This window comes from Aquarana catesbeiana, linkage group LG02 (assembly GCF_042186555.1).
Source record: "Aquarana catesbeiana isolate 2022-GZ linkage group LG02, ASM4218655v1, whole genome shotgun sequence".
Taxonomy (NCBI): Eukaryota; Metazoa; Chordata; class Amphibia; order Anura; family Ranidae; genus Aquarana; species Aquarana catesbeiana.
The window spans coordinates 146,285,761-146,305,625 of NC_133325.1; the positions used below are offsets into that span (position 1 = coordinate 146,285,761).

The 19,865-nt window shown below is 42.4% G+C and overlaps 1 protein-coding gene across 3 annotated transcripts in view; it reads right to left on the bottom strand.

Moving 5' to 3' along the window:
* Positions 1 to 19,865, bottom strand: part of CALCOCO1 (calcium binding and coiled-coil domain 1) — a 184,061-nt gene that overhangs the window by 93,612 nt on the left and 70,584 nt on the right. For all 3 annotated transcript variants that reach the window (XM_073613610.1, XM_073613609.1, XM_073613607.1), the window contains one exon: positions 10,142 to 10,332. In XM_073613610.1, coding sequence (XP_073469711.1) covers positions 10,142 to 10,332 — 191 coding nt within the window. The remainder of the gene's footprint in view (positions 1 to 10,141; positions 10,333 to 19,865) is intronic.

The following is a 19,865-nucleotide window of genomic DNA, read 5'->3' on the forward strand; positions in this document are numbered from 1 at the left end:
TTTGTTTGTATATGCTTCATTCATTCAACGTACTTTGTTATACGGATGTATTTTTCCTTCTCATGTTTTTACTTCTTTATTAAATAAAATAATTTAAATTTTAACGTTACCTAATGAGTTCTAATCTCTACACCTAACACTGTTAAAGTCCCGAGGTTTGTTACCTCTTTGCCCTGCCTCTGTTTTTTGAATTTTTCATATTTGGAATATGGTGTTTTTCCGTTTGATTTCTCCATCTTGCCCTTTATCATACTCTAGGTGCGGCCGGACCAGAGTCTTGTAGAGCGGGAGAATTATCGTTTTATCTCTGGAATTAATCCCCTTTTTAATGCATGCCAATATTTTGTTTGCTTTGTTAGCAGCAGCTTGGCATTGCATGCCATTGCTGAGCTTATCATCTACTAAGACCCCCAGGTCCTTTTCCATCCTAGATTCACCCACAGGTTCTCCCCCAGTGTATAGATTGCATTCTTATTTTTGCCACCCAAATGCATTATTTTTACATTTTTCTACATTGAACCTCATTTGCCATGTAGTTGCCCACCCCATTAATTTGTTCATATCTTTTTGCAAGGTTTCCACATCCTGTGGAGAAGTTATTGCCCTGCTTAGCTTAGTATCGTCTGCAAATACAGAGATTGAACTGTTTACCCCATCCTCCAGGTCATTTATGAACAAATTAAATAGGATTGGTCCCAGCACAGAACCCTGGGGGACCCCACTTTCCATAAAAAGAAAGAAAAAAAGAGCGCACCAGCCTAGTGCATTATCCTTGACAGATTTATTGATTAAAAACAAGATAAAATCTACTCACAAAGGTAGAAGAAAAAAATCGCATTTGTATATGGCACAGCGGCGATTAGTCCAATGGTAGCAGTTTTCCAGGTCCCAGGAAGGAGGCGTACGGACTACTGCTGGCTAACGCGTCATGTATAAAAACCAGCAGGAGACTAACACTACTAAGGCTCTGATGAAGAAGGGCAACCTTCGAAACGCGTTAGCCAGCAGTAGTCCATACGCCTCCTTCCTGGGTACTGGAAAACTGCTACCATTGGACTAATCGCCGCTGTGCCATATACAAATGCGATTTTTTCTTCTACCTTTGTGAGTAGATTTTATCTTGTTTTTAATCAATAAATCTGTCAAGGATAATGCACTAGGCTGGTGCGCTCTTTTTTTCTTTCTTTTTATCTAATATTAGGACATCCCATCCTTAAAGAGTAGCAAGGCCGAAATCCACAGTCCTTCCTGAACCCTTGGGATCTTTTAGCTAATACACCTGTGCGCAAGAGTATTTTTTGCTTTTTTGTATATACGACCCCACTTTCCATCCCTGATCATTCCGAGTACTCCCCATTTATCACTACCCTCTGAACTCGCCCTTGTAGCCAGTTTTCAATCCATGTACTCACCCTATGGTCCATGCCAACGGACCTTATTTTGTACAGTAAACGTTTATGGGGAACTGTGTCAAATGCTTTTGCAAAATCCAGATACACCACGTCTACAGCCTTCCTTTATCTAGATGGCAACTCACCACCTCATAGAAGGTTAATAGATTGATTTGGTAAGAAGGATTCTTCATGAATCCATGCTGATTACTGCTAATGACACCGTTCTCATTACTAAAATCTTGTATATAGTCCCTTATCATCCCCTCCAAGAGTTTACATACTATTGATGTTAGGCTAACTGGTCTGTAATTCCCAGGGATGTATTTTGGGCCCTTCTTAAATATTGGTGCTACATTGGCTTTTCTCCAATCAGCTGGTACCATTCCAGTCAGTAGACTGTCAGTAAAAATTATGAACAATGGTCTGGCAATTACTTGACTGAGTTCCCCAAGTACTCTCGGGTGCAAGCCATCTGGTCCTGGTGATTTATTAATGTTAAGTTTCCCAAGTCTAATTTTAATTCTGTCCTCTGTTAACTATGGAGGTGCTTCCTGTGATGTGTCATGAGAATAAACACTGCAGTTTTGGTTACTGAAGCCCCCCGATTCCCTCGTGAAGACTGAGAACAATAAATTCAATACCTTCGCCATCTCCCCATCCTTTGTAACCAGATGTCCTTCCTCATTCTTTATGGGGCCAATATGGTCTGTCCTCCCTTTTTTTACTGTTTACATACTTTTTTTTTTTCATCAAACAGGGTTTTATTAGGCAAAGATGATGCATATAAATACATAGTATTACCAATATGTATATACATATACATAAAAAAAGCGCATTAAACAAGGACAGTATACATTGTTAATATAATCAACATTAGAGGTAGTATATGTTAATGTAGAAATAAATGTATACCACCATGAACTACTATCATCATAATGTGTAATATTATCTCCCTCCCACACCCACCCCCCCCCCCGTTGAACATATTTGGTTTAATTGCATTTTATTTTAGTACACGTGCTATGTATGTGCATAATGTGACACTGTTATATACCTTTAAGTCTATAGGGGATATATTGTGTTTAGTACAGACATGACCATTTTGGGGGAACAACATGGACCATGGTATCTTTTGGTTTATACTTTCTCTGTATGTATCTGGAATAGAGTTTTAGGTACAGAGATCCACATGCTGTATTACTGAGCGAGTTTATGGTTAAGTGCAAGTTTCAGGTTCTTGCAACCATCGATCCCAGATTTTGTTGTATTTTGTCGGACATCCTCTGTTAATGTAAATATGTTTTTTGTATGGCAAGGTATTGTTAACTTCTATTTTCCACTCCGTCACACTGGGAGGGGATGGTCTCATCCACTTTCTTGCAATAATTTTTCTGACGGAGAATAGAGTCTCATGTAGGAATACCTTGGTGAATTTGTCAACTGTGTCTGGAAATATCCCTAGGAGACATTGTTTTGGTTCTAATGCTATTGGGGAGCCCATGGTGTCGTGTAGAAATGTTATGACCTGTTTCCATTGTTGTTGTATCTTGGGGCATGTCCATATTAAATGAAAGAACGTACCTGTTTCTTGGCCACACATCGGGCATAGAGTGGACTGATTACGCTTATATCTGGCTACTCGAATTGGGGGGAGGTATGTTCTATGTGTTATGTAAATCTGAGAGAGTCTGTCCGAGAGTTTTGGTGATACTGCTTTGCATGTCTCGAGGGCTTCCTCCCACTCCTCATTTTCCATCAGGCCCACCTCTCTCTCCCATCGAGGCTTCAAATCAAACGCTATTTTTGACGAGGTGGGAGTTAGAAGCATATTATAAAATGTGGATATTAGTCCACGTGGGTCTGTACTTTTAACAATAGCCATAACGGGATGAAGAGCAGGAGGAGCCTCAACCTGTAAGAATTGTGTTTGGGTTGCATGTCTTACTTGCAGGTATCTGAAAAACATGAAGTGTGGAAGAGAAAATTCCTCTTTGAGTGTATCGTAGGTTTTGAGAGTTCCATTGAACAGCAGATGATGTATATAATAAATTCCCCTAGACTCCCACAGCTCCGAGTCCGGTATGTTAATGAATTCTGACATATCTCTATTGTGCCATATCGGTGTATGATCGTGCAGTCTTGGTATTTCTAATTTGGTGGAGGCAAGGTCCCAAATACGTCTATAATGGTATAGCAAGGACTTCTTGTCTCCCCCCATTTCAGTATTCCTGGATCCTGCCGATATTGTGTACAGAGAGTCACCTGTGAGTTGCACACTTTTGGAGCAAAGAAGGGTCAGGAAGCGTACGTTGTCTGTCTTGTCTATGTGGAATAGTTGTGATAGTTGTGATGCAATGTAATAGAGGTTCAGATCCGGTAGGGCCATTCCCCCCATGTCTGTCGGGTTTTTAAGCGCTGACCGTGCGATTTTATGTCTGCTAGTCCCCCACACAAAGGGTTTGAGTAAAGCTTCAAGAGACTTAAAGTGTTTTAATGGGAGATAGAGTGGGGTATGCCACAATATGTAGAGGATTTTTGGGAGAAGGACCATTTTTATCAGATTTATGTGACCCCATACTCCTAGTGGTAGGCGGGCCCAAGTGCGTAGTTTGGTTTTGACTAGTGAAAAGAGGGGTTCAATGTTAAGGGGAATATAATCAGCCGGATCTCTGGATGTATGGATTCCCAGGTATTTGATTGTGTCTGCTCTTTTTAGTGGGGTATCTGTCCATGATTCAGATGGTGGGAAACTGTCTATAGGTAGTATCTGAGACTTTTCCCAGTTCATCTTTAAACCGGAAAACGTTCCAAAATGTTCGATCAACTGTAGTGCTTTTTGAAGGGATGGGCCTGAGTCAGCGAGGTATAATAGGGTATCGTCCGCATATAAACTAATTTTTTCAGTTAAGGTTCCCATTTGTAGACCCACAATCTCGGGGTCTGCACGGATCGACACAGCCAGAGGCTCCGCAGCTAAGGCGTAGAGAAGTGGGGAAAGAGGGCAGCCCTGTCTCGTGCCTCGACTGAGGTCAAACTCTTGAGACGGCCATCCGTTCGCCACCACTCTAGCTGTGGGGTTTTGATAAAGCAGTTTGATCCACTTAAGGAATCTGGGGCCAAAGCCATATCTTCCCAAGCATTGCCATAAGTATCCCCACTCCACGGAGTCGAATGCCTTGGCCGTGTCAAGCGTCACAATCACCCGGGATCCCACATTTTCATGTGTGGCCTGTAAATTTATGAACAATTTTCGTAGGTTGAACGAGGTGTTACGACCAGGCATGAACCCCGCCTGATCCGTATGTATCAGAGAGAGAATGACCTGATTGAGTCGGAGGGAGAGTACCTTGGCTAATATCTTGATATCTACTTGTAATAGGGAGATTGGGCGGTAGGATTCGGGGTATCCTGGATCTTTTCCCGGTTTGGGTATGAGGACTATTGTTGCCTCTCTCATAGAAGCGGGGAGTGTAAATGTCTCGAATAGGTGATTATATAAGGTTAGAAGTTTTGGGATCAAAAAATCGCCGAATTGGGAGTAAAATTCTATAGGTAGGCCGTCCGAGCCTGGGGATTTGGACCTGGCAAATCCAGCAATAGCCAACGCTATTTCTTCCTCAGTGAGTGGTGCCTCAAGGAGGTCAACCTGGTCTTTTGTTAACTGGGGAAATGCCGTCTCCTCCAAAAAGGAGTTCATTGGGTCCTTATCCTCAGGACTTTTTGAGGTGTAGAGGTCAATAAAAAAATCCCTGAACATAGAGGTTACTGTGAGGGGATTAGTGATGGATTCACCGCCAGGGCCGTGTAAAGATATTACCACAGGGGGTCTATCTTCACTGTGTACCAGGTATGCTAGGAGCTTGCCAGCCTTTTCCCCGTGCTCAAACAGCTTTTGTTTAGCAAAGAACATTTTGTGTCTTTCTTTCCCATATTGGAGTTGGGCTACTATTCTGGCCTGAAGTTTAAGTAAGTCTGCATTTGCGGGAGAGGGATCATCTATATAGTTTTGTTCGGATTGGGATAGTACCGTTATCGCTCTATCAAGCTCTCCAGAGGAATCTGTTTTAATTCTGTTAATGCGGGTTGAGAGTATCATGCGAACATGAGATTTAAAAGACTCCCAGATTGTTGTCAGGGAAGCTGAGCGGTCGTTGTTCCTGAAGAACGACTTCCACTCATTCATAAGTTCATCATCCTCAGGGAGTAGTGAGAGCCAGAACGGGTTTAATCGCCAATTCCGCTTTGGTTTGTCAGTGGGCACGCTTAGTGTAATCCAGTATGGGCTATGGTCAGACAACAGCCTGGGAGAAAAAGCCGTCTCTAGTAGTCGGGGTGTGAGACTTTGTGATAACAGTATCATGTCAATTCTAGACATAGAGCCGTGGGAGGAAGAGAAACAAGAGAATAATTGTTTGTGTGGGTATTTGTATCTCCAAGAATCCACAAGGTGAAGGGAGGAAATTAGCTTGGCAAATTTGGTTTCTCTGTTGGTTATTGGTTGTGGATTCGAGGGTTGAAGTCTATCTACCGAGGGGTTTAGTGTGGTGTTAAAATCCCCCAGCCAGACCGCCTGGACTGTGGGGTGTTTGGTCATGAATGTGAAGCCCTCTAAGATTATGGGTATGGAGAATGGGGGGGGTACATAGAAAGCCAAAATAAGGAAAGGTTCCCCATACAGCTTGACAGATAAAAAGACATACCGTCCCTGCGGGTCTGTGGAAACCTCTATAAGTTCAAATTGTACCGATTTGGCCACCAAAACTGATACTCCACGTGCGTGTGATGTGTAGGTTGAATGAAATGCCCATCCGACCCATGGTCGGCGAAGAGCCATTTGCAATCTCCCTTCCACATGAGTCTCCACTAAGACTAAGATGTCAGCGTGTTGTTTTTTAAGGAACGTGAGGGCCGCCGAGCGTTTTATCTTCTCACGCAGGCCCCGTACATTCCAGGTAAGAAACTTTAGAGTCCCCATGTGTTCTCTTCTATACAGCAACGTATTTCAGCCATCATATATACATCTAGATTTTTGGTTAGCCTTCTCAGATGTCTGTAATGTATATTTAGCGTGCATTGCACTAAGTATAGCATAACGTTTAATGTCTGCAACAACAATGTCCAACTTTGGTTGGTGTACCATCTGGTTATGACACATATAAATTTGTTCAACGGTTGAACTATCCCCCCCACCACCCCCCACCCCGCCTTGCAACCTCCCCAACCGTTGCAGGCATCATCCCCAAACCGACTGAAAATCCCCAACAAGGAAATACAAAACTTTGCATGGTGAAGCCATAAACATGTGAGTAATTGGGGCCACTGCACAAGAGAGTGCTGACGGGTTACACTCCGTATTGGAGGAGCGGTATATAATTGTTCATTGCAGTGGTCCCCAATCCCACTAGCATATTCTCTGATGTCGAGTGGGGTAAAGTCTCGCTGCACTTTGCAATAGAGGGGCAGGACTGTGCCCTCTCCGGGGCTCCGTCTTCTCAAAAAACATATTGAGCCACATCAGATGTCAGGGGAAAACAAATTAAAGTAAAAAATGTGGGTAAGGGAAAAAAATCAGCTTGTTGACTGTTTGGCTAAACTTGACTCTCGTGGTAAGGATACAAATCACAGTTCCTTGGCGGGTCTTCCATCTGGCTCACTGAGCGAATAAATGGGCTAGTGCAAAGAATATTTAAATCTAGCAGTTTGATCTGTATATGTCCACTTCAGTGCACAGCGCATATCTGTTAATTTCTAATCAGGTCTGCAATAAGTGTCAGGAGTTGTATGCTGTATTGATTGTGGTAAGTGGTAGCAAAAAAAAGTACTTACAGCGGTATCAGTCTGCTCTCTCCGGTGCCCCTTGGCATTCCAGCCAGGTTATCACCTCCTCGGGGTCCTCAAAAAAGTGAACTCTGCCATCTTGCTCTACTCGGAGTCGGGCTGGAAATAGCATGGCATATTTAATTTGCTTTGATCTCAGCCTGCGTTTGGCTTCTGTGAACCCTTGTCTGCGGCGCTGTACTTCTGTTGAGAAGTCAGGGAATATGGCGATTTTACTGTTCCCTAGTTGAATGTTGCCTTTTTCTCGCGCCATTCTCAGGGCCGCATCCCGATCCTTATAATTAAGGAGCTTGGCTATAAAGGTGCGCGGGGGTGCTCCCTGCGGAGGCGGTCTGGCAGGCATTCGGTGGGCCCTTTCCACAGCTAGCATTGGGGAGAAAGCCTCTCTGCCATAGTGTGTGATAAGTAGCTGCTCCAGGAACGTGGTGGGGTCCTTTCCCTCAGCGCCTTCAGGGAGGCCGATTAATCGCAGGTTGCATCTCCTCAGTCTGTTCTCCATTTCGTCTTGCCTGGAGAACAGTTGCTGGATTTGGCGCTGTATACGTTCTGTCCCCTCTTGCAGGGGCGGGATGGCGTCTTCCACATTGCTGATTCGGTTTTCTGTAGTTTTAACCCGGTCTCGGAGTTTATGGAAATCTTGCCGGATCAGAGATATATCTACCTTTACCTCCTCTATCTGGGCTGTTAGTGAAGTTCTGCAGAATGTGATTGCCTCGAGAAGCCGATCCGTATCTCCCGCCGGGCGTTCCTCCTCAGGCTTTTCCGCTGTATCATTTTCCTCCATCTCCTCTCCTTCCTGCCGGCGGTACTGAGCTAGTTTTGCCGCCGTCGCTGCTTTCTGAGCCTTTGTGGGAGACATCTTGATTGGATTCTTCAGCGGTCACAAAAGGAAAGCTACTAGGCTTGTTTAGAGGGGTCTGCGGGTAAAGGATGAGGTAAAGTCAGCAGTAATGGGCAGATCTTCTCAGGAATGCGTCCTATTCCTCTGTCAGGCCACGTCCTCAGGATAAACCGCCCTTACAGGGGGATAGCAGGGCTGCAGTCTATGTGTACTGCACAGGTATAGGGGGCAGGTGTGCCAAGATGGCCGCCGGTCAACACATGTAGGCCCAGGCCTCCAGCCAGGCCGTTTGTGAGTGTCAGTCTCTCTGGGCCTCAGATGGGTGAGCAGGCTAGGAGGAGGAGGGATGAGCACAGTGCAGCTCCTTCAGGGAGTTATCTAGCAGCCAGGTACCTGTGTTGTGTGGCTGGATCCAAGCAGGGCCAAGATTAGGGTGTACCAAGATGGCCGCGGCCTCCGGTTGTAGGCCGAAGCCGCGGTCTCAATTAGTTTTTCACCCGCCGAGCGGGAGATCGCCGCTCCGTTCGGGCCGCCGTGCGTCTTTTTCCTTCAGGAGTCAGGGCCAGCTGTCCCAGGTGTCCTAGAGAGGTAGTCCAGCCAGTTGGTCAGTGAATAGGTCCAGGATTAATGATTTTACAGGAGTAATGGACGGAGCTCAGAGTCCACACGTCCTACTCCATGCAGTGTCAGGCCACGCCCCCACTGTTTACATACTTAAAGAATTTCTTGGGATTTTTTTTGCTCCCCTCCGCTATGTGTCTTTCGTGTTCTATCTTAGCTGTCCTTATTGCACCCTTACATTTCTAGTTGCATTCTTTATAAAGTATGAATGCTGATGATGATCCCTCAACCTTGTATTTTTTGAAGGCCTTCTCCTTTGTTTTTATATGCATTTTTACGTTGGAGTTAAGCCATTCAGGACTTTTGTAAGCTCTTTTAAATTTATTACCCAATGGGATGCATTGGCTAATGCACTTATTTAATATGCTCTTAAAGCAAACCTATCTCTCCTCCGTGTTCTTTGTTCCTAAGATTTTATCCCAATTTATGCCAATTTATGCCTCAGCAGCACTCAATGGCTACATCCACTGACCCCCTATGTCACTGCAGGACACAAGGCCAAGCAGAAGGAACCCTAGAGTGCAGCAGTGGGCCCAGTCATCTGACACACCAGCACACAGTTCGGCAGCACGGGCAGTGAGCATAAGTACTTGCTTTGCAGGGAATGGCACTCTTAAACTTAAAAAATTAGTGCCAGAAACGCTTTGAACAGCAGGGGTTTTACTTATTCGTTGGTAAGAGACCTATAAGTCCCCCTTGCCTGTTTAGTAAATGCTTCTGTATCCAGCCTCAGGGTATGCACACAAACAATGCTAATGCTGTATTAGGGAGAGCGTCTTCCGATCACAGCCAGAGAAAGGTTTGTTTACATTTGCTGAGGCTGTGATCAGGAGCAGTTCTCCAGCACACAGCCTCAGCACTGTCAACTGAATGTCATGTAGGGGCTAAAAGAAAGGAGCAGCAGAGGGAAGCCTGAATGAGAAGAATCAAACACCTGTATAACCAAATAACCTGTTCCCTGTGACCTATGAGCTCTTTTTATCATGTATATGTAATATATTTAATCTAATTTGCTTTACCTCATGTTTAATCATACAGCCTTTAAAAGTCCTATAATGTCTTTTTTACTATTTTTGGGATGTGGCTATGCATCTATATTTCAAGAATTGGTATAATCTATTTTTTGATAAAGAATCAAACACCCAAATGTGTTAAAGTCTTCTAAACTTCCTTGGCTTGTAACCCTGCAAGTAATAAAACCTTTGCAGAAAAGTGGTAATATTAGTTACAAATAAAATACCATCATATTGTAATACAAATGTAGTATTTGTTCTGGTGACAGGTTTAAGTTAAGGCATTCTCGCAGCTGCTACAAGTGATAGTTATCACATGTTCTGTGAGAGAAGAATGCTGCACTACTATGAACTGTAATTTGGGTAGTAAGAAATATTATAACATTTCTACATCATATTGCTGTGTCTGGCAACCCTAAAACTTTACAAGTTACCTGCAGGAAAGAAGATTTCGATACAACCAAAATCATGTCCAGAGAAGCCTCTTCATCCTCCAAGGTGACCAGGTCTTCCATTGGTCGTGGCTCACTGATCACAAAAGGTTCACTAATCCCTTTCACAGTTCCATGCTGATCCACATAGCGAAACTGGTACTGCTGTTCACCGGGGTGTGGAAGATAGTAGGCTATAGGTAAATTAAACATACATTTATTTACTGTATATGTATAAATACTTATGCATTATCTTTGCGTTTTCGTACAGATAAGTGTATCACAGATTTTGCAATCAATGACAATGTTCCTGTAATGCTGGCAATGCAGCATGTGATTTTTAAATTTTTGTTTCCACTCGTTTGTGTCAGGTTTTTTTATTAAGTACAAATTCTTAATCATTATGATTGTTGTACAAAGGTGAACAAGCCAGGTTACAAAGACTGGAAGAGAAAATATGTATAATAACCAACCTTTGCAGGGCTGTTTGTCATTTATGATTGAATATTCATTCACACTTAAAATTATAACAATACATTCTACTAAATGTACGTCTTCTCTTATTCACTTACATTGACTCTTACTCTTCAACTTGAGAGTCTGGGCTTAGAGGTCTGATAGTTACTGCCTTGTCAGCTACTTGACCACCTACACTGCCCAGCTCCGAGTGGGAAACATAACAGAGCCATTAAGATATTGACGTTCCTCATAACAAAATGGCTCTGTTTTTAACATTGCTGAATACTAAGTGATTAAAGTATGTGTTGAGCCCAAACTATTTTTTTTAATTTCGGATGGAGTGAGGAAGGGTTAGAACCCCTGGAGTTTTTGTCACTGTTATCTGTGCCTCCATTAGAGAGATTTCCCCTCACTTCCTGGCCTGCTGACAACATTTACCAGCAACGAAGACAGAAATAAAAAAAATAAAAAAAGTTTTAAGTAGTGTAGGGTGACAGATTTTAAATTGTTGACTAGTTGTCATGCCTAGGAAAATTATGTCATATATCCCAGGAGTCTTCAGGGGGAGAGGAGGGGTTTTCTCAGCTAAGGACACAGTGGAAGATGGATTTCAGGAAGTAAATGCTACATGAATCATCTGCCCTTACTCAAGATGGCCACAGTCAGAAATGCTAGGGGGGGTTTTTCAAAGTGATTTCTCAAAATAAAGCATGGAGACATGGATGGATAGGGGGGTTTACGTTTGAATATTAAAAATAAATTATATAATGCTTTTGGATTGTGGTGCTCAAAAACAGTGTAGTTCCACTTTAGGGTCCCAAGGCAAGTGACGTATGCAAACAGAGAGAATGATGTGAGCCATCCCTTGAACAAAGGCCTTTACTATGCGATGAGGGGCCAGTGGTCCCTGAAAGAGAATGGCCAATGCCAAGGCTTGACCATTCAGGGTGCTCAAAGCCAAATGTTGCTTCAGCCCAGATTGGTGGAAGGAGAGGATAAAATCCAGAGAGTTTAGGGCAGTGATGGCAAACCTTGGCACCCCAGATGTTTTGGAACTACATTTCCCATGATGCTCAACTACACTGCAGAGTGCATGAGCCTCATGGGATTTGTAGTTCTGAAACATCTGGGGTGCCAAGGTTCGCCATCACTGGTCTAGGATGAAACTGGCACCATGCAAAGAAAGCCTTCCAAGAGTTCTGATAGACCTTGCAAGAGGTAGTTTAAGCAGCGTAGGAATAACAGTCAGAGAAACTCAATTCTCTCAGTACTTGGGTTTCAACAGCCAAGCCATGAAAGCCAGTGACTTTGAAGCAGGATGGTATACCATTCATTGAGACAGGAGGTCTGGTCAGTCTGGAAGTGCCTCTGGAGTGTCTCCCAGGAGTACGTCTGAGTATCTAATCCTTCTGGGCTAATTTGATGCCACAAAGATCACCGAAATGCCCTCCATCTCGATCCTGTGAAGCAGTCAAGGAAGAATTCGTAGTGGAGGGAAGGCGCATATCATTCAGAACTGATTCTATGGGTTTACCAGTGCGTCCATTGCAGAGGCCTTAGGATCTCTGAACCTGGCCAAACTGTCCATTTTGCTGTTGATGAAGGATGCCTAACTAATTAAGTACACCTACCGCCTGTCGACTACAGGAAAGTGGACTACAGACAAGGCTGGAACATGCCTTTTGGCCCAAGTGTGACTCTAATGATTGATGTAAGCCATGGCTGTGGCGTTGTCTGACTGAACCCTCATCGATCACCCCTAAAGCCATTTGGTCCAATGCTGCAAGGACAGGCGGATGGCTCTTAGTTTGAGAACGTTGATGGGAAGTCTGGATCCCTCGACAACCATATCTCTTGAACAGTTTCCATCCTTAGGATATCTCCCCAGCCTGACAGGCTGGCATCTGTCATGAGAACCATTCAGGTTAACAGAAATAAAGATTTCCTTGATTCCAGAGCAGAGCTGATCAGCCACCAGGTCAGAGATTTCTTGGCCCTCGGACATAGATGCACAGGCATGTCCAGAGACAGAGGGGGCTTGTCCCTTGCCATCAGTACTCTGAACTGCAGAAGTCTGGAATTAATCACTACCACCCAGTACCCTCATGCAAAATTGGACGGTAGGATGCTTTTTGGGGCACAAGGTCCAAACATGAGCTAGGAGGGTTAACACTCATTCCTGGGCCAGAAACACCCAAGCTTAGGCCATGTCCAAGATTAGGCCCAGGTACTCCAAGCAGTGTGTTGGATCCAATGAAGATTTCTGTAGGCTGAGAATCCACCCAAAGCTCTGAAGTGTCTGCACTGCTTGCCGCATATTGGCTGACAGGGCCAGGGTAGAGTGATCCTTCAAAGAGAAGGTCATCCAGAAATCCATTAATGGGAATTCCTTGAGAGCGCAGCAGTGCCAGAATCACTTGTAAAAGTGCGGGCTCCCCTTCATTGCATGGAGGACTTGGTGCCAGACTTGGCTGGCTTGGACATCCAGGACTTGAAACAGAACTGTGTGGAGAACTTGTTTTTGAAGCAAAAAGCTGAGAGGGATGAAAGGAAGTCTTCCGGAAACTGGAAGCAGCAGAGTTTACCTTGTGCATCTTAGTTTCCTTCTCACTTTGTAAGCGAGTGCTGTTTCTGTCCAAGACCACCTTACTAAAGGTGTCTAGTGACTCACCACAGTCCTTCTCTGTCAAACAATGCTTTCTAAGTGTTTATTACAAATTGTCGCCACAGACCAATTCTGCAGTATCTGTACTGACATGAGAGCCAAATGAGAATTTTGGTGCCGGGAGACCAATTTATGGAGTGTTGAGGTATCTATCGGGATCAATCCAGGGTTGTGAGCCATTTGCTTGGCTCAGCTGCCAAAGTTTGGCAGATGACCATAGGCATCACAGTCGGCAGTTTTATGGCCAAGCTTGATAAATCAAAAGAGACTTTAACCCTTTCATGCTTAAGCCTTTTTCTGATATTTGTTACTTACAAGTTAAAATCCGTATTTTTTTGCTGGAAAATTACTTAGAACTCCCAAACATTATACCTATATTTTTTAGCAGAGACCCTAGAGAATAAAATGGTGATCGTTGCAATATTTTATGTCACACGGTATTTGCGCAGCGGTCTTTCAAATGCAATTTTTTGGGAAAAAATACACTCATGAATTAAAAAATAAATAAAACAGTAAAGTTAGCCCAATTTTTTTGTATAATGTGAAAGATGATGTTACGCCGAGTAAATGAATACCTAACATGTCATGCTTTGAAATTGCACACACTTGTGGAATGGCGACAAACTATGGTTCCTTTAAAATCTCCATAGCCGACGCTTTAAAAATGTTTACAGGTTACCAGTTTAGAGTTACAGAGGAGGTCCTGTGCTAGAAATATTGCTCTCGCTCTAACAATCGCTGCGATACCTCATATGTGTGGTTTGAACACCAATTACATTTGCAGGCACGACTTACATATACGCTCGTTTCTACGTGTGATCACGGAGAGACGGGGCGCTTTACTTTTTTTTTCCCCTATTTATTTTTTTAATTTTTATTTTTTTTACACTGTCTCTTTAAAAAAAAAAATTCTGATAATTTTTATTGCTGTTACAAGGAATGTAAACATCCCTTGTGACAGTAATAGTCAGTGATAGGTACTCTTTATGGAGGGATCTGGGGTCTATAAGATCCCAAATCCCTCCTTTGCACTTAAAAGTATTCAAAGCGCCAAAATCTGCGTTTTGGAATACTAGGGATTTTTGGAAATCGGCACCATTGGCAGACGAGTAAACCGGAAGTGATGTCATGACATCTAGATTACTAGGTTGTTCTAGGTTACTAGATCAGAGACCCGATCAAAGCCAATACCGGCTTCATTCCAGTCTTCGGCCAAGCCAGCGGACGTGCCCGCTCCTTAGGATAACAGTCAAGCGGCTTTTAGCAGCATCAGCTGTTATCACTGGAAAGCCAACCGCTGGCTCTATAAAACGATACTGGGGTGATGCCAGGCATCACCCTGGTATTACCCCTTCAAGCCATGAAAGCATATTTGCGTACGGTCGGCGTGAAGGGGTTAAGGAGGACCTCTAACCTCTTGTCCATCGGGTCTTAGAAGAGTGGGACATTCTCAACCAGAACCAGGAATTTGTTGAATAGTAGGATACACCACAGGGACTTTCCACTTTTTCTTGTAGGCCTTCTCCACTGCATATTGCTGCGCAAACCTCTTGGGTGGTGTATACATTTTGTAATGCTTTGGCCAGTTCTCATACAAAGGAGAAAATGTAAATAATTGCCTCACATCCAATATAAGTATTGGCACCACATCCCTAAAGTATACAATATACAAAACATGGAGGGAACTGGGATTTTAAAGGTGCAAAGGGTGACACACAATTTATATAAAAATTTCACATTTTATTTAGAAAAGTTGATAAAAACATATTTGTAAAAGGAGTTTACATTCAATGTACTGATACAATCTTAAAATAGTGCAACCGAAGGATTTATTTCTCAACATGTTTCACCACATGCCGTGGCTTCTTCAGGAGAGTAATATCTATCAGGCACTGAGAAAAACAATACAAAAATTACACAATGAACAATAATGAGACAATGAAGAAATCAGTATGAATACAAAGCAAAAGTAATACCACATATCCAATCTGCCAATACAATACTTCAGCCAAAATGGGATTTATTTACCTGTATGCAGGTCTTTCAAAAAACTGAATAGTGAATTGAATATAAACTCTAGTAATTAATCTACTTAAGCCAGGAAGCAAACCCAGCCAGAGGATCAGCTGACCACAGAGATTAAGTAAGATCGCGTTTTTAACTGATGAGTTAAATACTCACTATAACCAAGCGTCATGCAATGGAACCCCAGCTTTTGGCACTACAAAATCATCACATAATCTACCAGTGGAGGTTTCCGTTCTCCATTCGCTTTGCATATCAAGGCTCTAAATACACCTGTAGATCAGCGGAAGAATTACAGAAAACCCTACAAGATCTACATCTAGTGGAAACCACTCCCAACACCAGTACCTCACGCAGAAGATCAGCACCATCCTCTTCACAAAACCCTACCAAATCCTCAGAGAATAATGGAAAACATCTTCACTCACATAAAAGAAGCCGCTTTGACTCCCCCCCTCTAGATCTCTAGATAAAGAAGACGCCATGGAATGAAGGAAAAGAAGAAGCCATGATCTGACAAGACATAGATCATAGACACTCTCCTCCTCATTTAGCAATTCAGAAGCAAAAAACTCTATGTCTGTTTAACTTATGCAAATTGTAGAAATAACTTCACCCAAGTATATGTGTATATATATATATATATATATATATATATATATATATATATATATATATATATATATATATATATATATATATATGCTTATGTGAATATTTTTATGTATGTATGCATACATATATGTGGATGTAAGTGTATGTATATTATAATATATATATATATTTATATTCCCCGACACCATCTATGCATACATATATGTGGATGTAAGTGTATGTATATTATATTCCCCGACACCATCTACCCCCCCCCGTTACCCACTCATTATCACTAGGTATAGCCGAAACTCAGGCTTTACCTTATAACTACTAGGCTAATAATTTATGATCCCTGAATATGTTCAAATATCAGAATATTAGTCACATAATTCTTCACTGTTCAAAATGTATATAATGGTCTTACTTTAATCACAAAATTAATACCTAGGCCTGCTTCTTTATAACTGGAAGGTTATATTAGGGTCATCAAGGGATCAATGGCACAGTCTTATCTTGTAAGTAGTAACTGGTTATCATATACTGTATGATATCTTATTGCTTCCTTATTATACCAAAGAAAGGTTACCTTTCCCCCGCTTAACCCCATATCCCCTTCTTTTTTCCTTCCCTCAAATTGGCTACTTAAGCCTTAAATTATTTTATTTTTTCTTTTCATTTTTTCAAAATGTTCTAGGATTAGCATTATCTAATACCTAGCGGGTTATATTTGTATTAGTAATAGTATTAATAATTATTCATCTTCCAGAAATGTTATTAGGGCTTTTCTTCTACACACGGGTTTAGTGTGCCCCAATCTGCCCTCCTTGTTTGCCCGCTTATAATATGTGGGTAATTGATGATGGCTCCAGCTCTCCTGATAGTGGACTGTCTCCCACATCACGGGAAAACTTTATATCTCATAACAAGATATTTTGTATATTAATTAACCTTACCTTTTATATTTTCAGTTTTTCCAGTCTTTTCTATACTTCTGACAATACTGGTTCCTTTTCCTCTTCCTCCTTCTTCGGGTCCACACAGGTTGATACATCCAGACAATATCAGGTATTGGCGAGTACTATCTTTTTGATCATATACAATGGCACCTTTTAACATTCTTTCCCTGAATATTCAGGGAATCAACATACCACAAAAAGAGCTAAGGCATTCCGTTCCTTTCAAGCCCGGAAAGCACACATAATATGCTTACAGGAAACTCACTTCACAGTGAGCTCCACTCCTAAGTATATGAGCCCTTTTTATCCACAAGTATTTACAGCTTCGGCTAATGCCAAACAGAGAGGAACCCTTATAGATTTTCACCATTCTACCCCATTCACCATTCAGTCAGAAATCAAGAACCCTGAGGGGCGCTATCTAATTCTTACTGGTCACATCATGGACACTGCGGTTACAGTGGTATCATATTACGCCCCAAATAAACAGCCAATACCATTCTTATCACATCTATTACAAGTAATAAATACCTACAACATGGGAACAATTATCATAGGTGGTGACTCTAACCAGGTCCTCCTCCCATTTCTTGATAATTCTCCTTATATTCCTTCTCGTAACTCAAATAATCATTTTCTCAATTACTCTCCCGATACAATTTAGTGGATTCTTGGAGAGAATGTAATCCAACAAAAATAGGATTTTTATAACAGCTTACCTGTAAAATCATTTTCTTGGAGTACATCATGGGACACAGAGCCTAAGTAATAACTTAATGGGTATATAGGCACCTTCAGGTGATGGACACTGATATACCCAATACAGGAAGATCACTCCCCTATATAACCCCTCCTCCTTCCAGGAGTACCTCAGTTTTTGTAGCAAAGCAATATACCTAAACCCCAAAAAGAGGGGAGGGACCTCTGTGTCCCATGATGTACTCCAAGAAAAGGATTTTACAGGTAAGCTGCTATAAAAATCCTATTTTCTTTATCGTACATCATGGGACACAGAGCCTAAGTAATAACGTAATGGTACGTCCCATAACAATGCTATTTGAGGGGAGGGAGACACAACCCGCAGGGAACCCCCAGACTTGAGGACCTATACTGCTGCCTGCAGCACCCCGCACCCGAAGGGATATCCTCATACCACCTTACATCCACCTGATAAAATTTTGTGACTGTATATACTGAAGACCAAGTTGCGGCCTTACAGATCTGAGCCATGGAGGCCTGGTGACGCACTGCCCAAGAAGCACTAACCTGACCTGGTAGAGTGCGCTTTGACTTGGAAAGGGGGATCTTACAAGTCTCAAGTCTCAAGGGTTCAAAGGAAGTTTGACTGGTGGATTAAGCCGCATCATCCCTTGCATAAAACCCCAGACTAAAGAATTTGTAGTAAGCGGTCTTTGAAATAAGACCGATAAAGCTGAGACTTGGCCTTTAATAGTACTCAAGGCCAATTTCATCACTACCCCAAATTGTAGAAAGGCAAGAATTCTGCCTATGATATACCTCCGAGAGTGCCAACCCTTGGATTCACAGCAGGAAACATAAGCCCTCCACAATTAATATAATATCTTCCTGGAAGCTGGCTTCCTTGCATTAACCACTTGAGCACCGGACCATTATGCTGCCTAAGGACCAGAGGTCTTTTTCCAATTTGGCACTGCGTCGCTTTAACTGCTAATTGCGCGGTCATGCAATGCTGTACCCAAACGAAATTTGCGTCCTTTTCTTCCCACAAATAGAGCTTTCTTTTGATGGTATTTGATCACCTCTGCAGTTTTTATTTTTTGCGCTATAAACGGAAAAAGACCGAAAATTTTGAAAAAAAATGATATTTTCTACTTTTTGTTATAAAAAAAATCCAATAAACTAAATTTTAGTCATACATTTAGGCCAAAATGTATTCGGCCACATGTCTTTGGTAAAAAAAATGTCAATAAGCATATATTTATTGGTTTGCGCAAAAGTTATAGCGTCTACAAACTAGGGTACATTTTCTGTAATTTACACAGCTTTTAGTTTATTATTATTATTATTATTATTATTCAGGATTTATATAGCGCCAACAGTTTACGCAGCGCTTTACAATATAAAAGGGAGACAATACAGTTATAATATAATACAATACAATACAATACAATAGGATTAAGAGGGCCCTGCTCAGAAGAGCTTACAATCTAATAGGGTGGGGCAGGTGGTACAAAAGGTTGTAACTGTGGGGAATGAGCTGGTGGAAGTGGTAGGCGATTAGTTGGAGACGTGATAGGCTTTCCTGAAGAGATGAGTTTTCAGGGATTGCCTGAAGGTAGCAAGAGTAGGGGCTAGCCGGATAGATGGAGGTAGCGAGTTCCAGAGGATGGGAGAGGCTCTGGAGAAATCCTGGAGACGAGCATGGGAGGAGGAGATGAGAGAGCTTGAAAGCAGGAGGTCTTGAGAAGAGCGGAGAGGACGATTTGGGTGATATTTGGAGACAAGATTAGTGATGTAGCTTGGGGCAGAGTTGTGAATGGCTTTGTATGTTGTGGTTAGAATTTTGAATTTAATTCGCTGGGTGATTGGGAGCCAGTGTAGGGATTGAAGTAGAGGGTTGGCAGACACTGAGCGGTTGGTAAGGTGGATAAGTCTGGCAGCAGCATTCATGATAGACTGAAGAGGGGATAGCCTATGGAGCGGTAGGCCAATGAGAAGGGAGTTGCAATAGTCAAGGCGAGAGATAACAAGGGAGTGAATGAGGAGCTTGGTGGATTCATTTGTTAAAAAAGGGCGAATTTTAGAGATGTTACGGAGGTGAATTCTACAAACTTTTGACAATGATTGGATTTGAGGCTGAAATGACAAGTCGGAGTCTAGGATTACACCTAGTACCCTGGCGTGAGGGGAGGGACTGATGGTTGCATTGTTGATTTTGATGGAAAAGTCATGGAGGGGGGCACGGGCGGGGGGGAATATTAATAGCTCAGTTTTAGAGAGATTTAGTTTAAGGAAGTGGTGCGACATCCATGCTGATATGTCA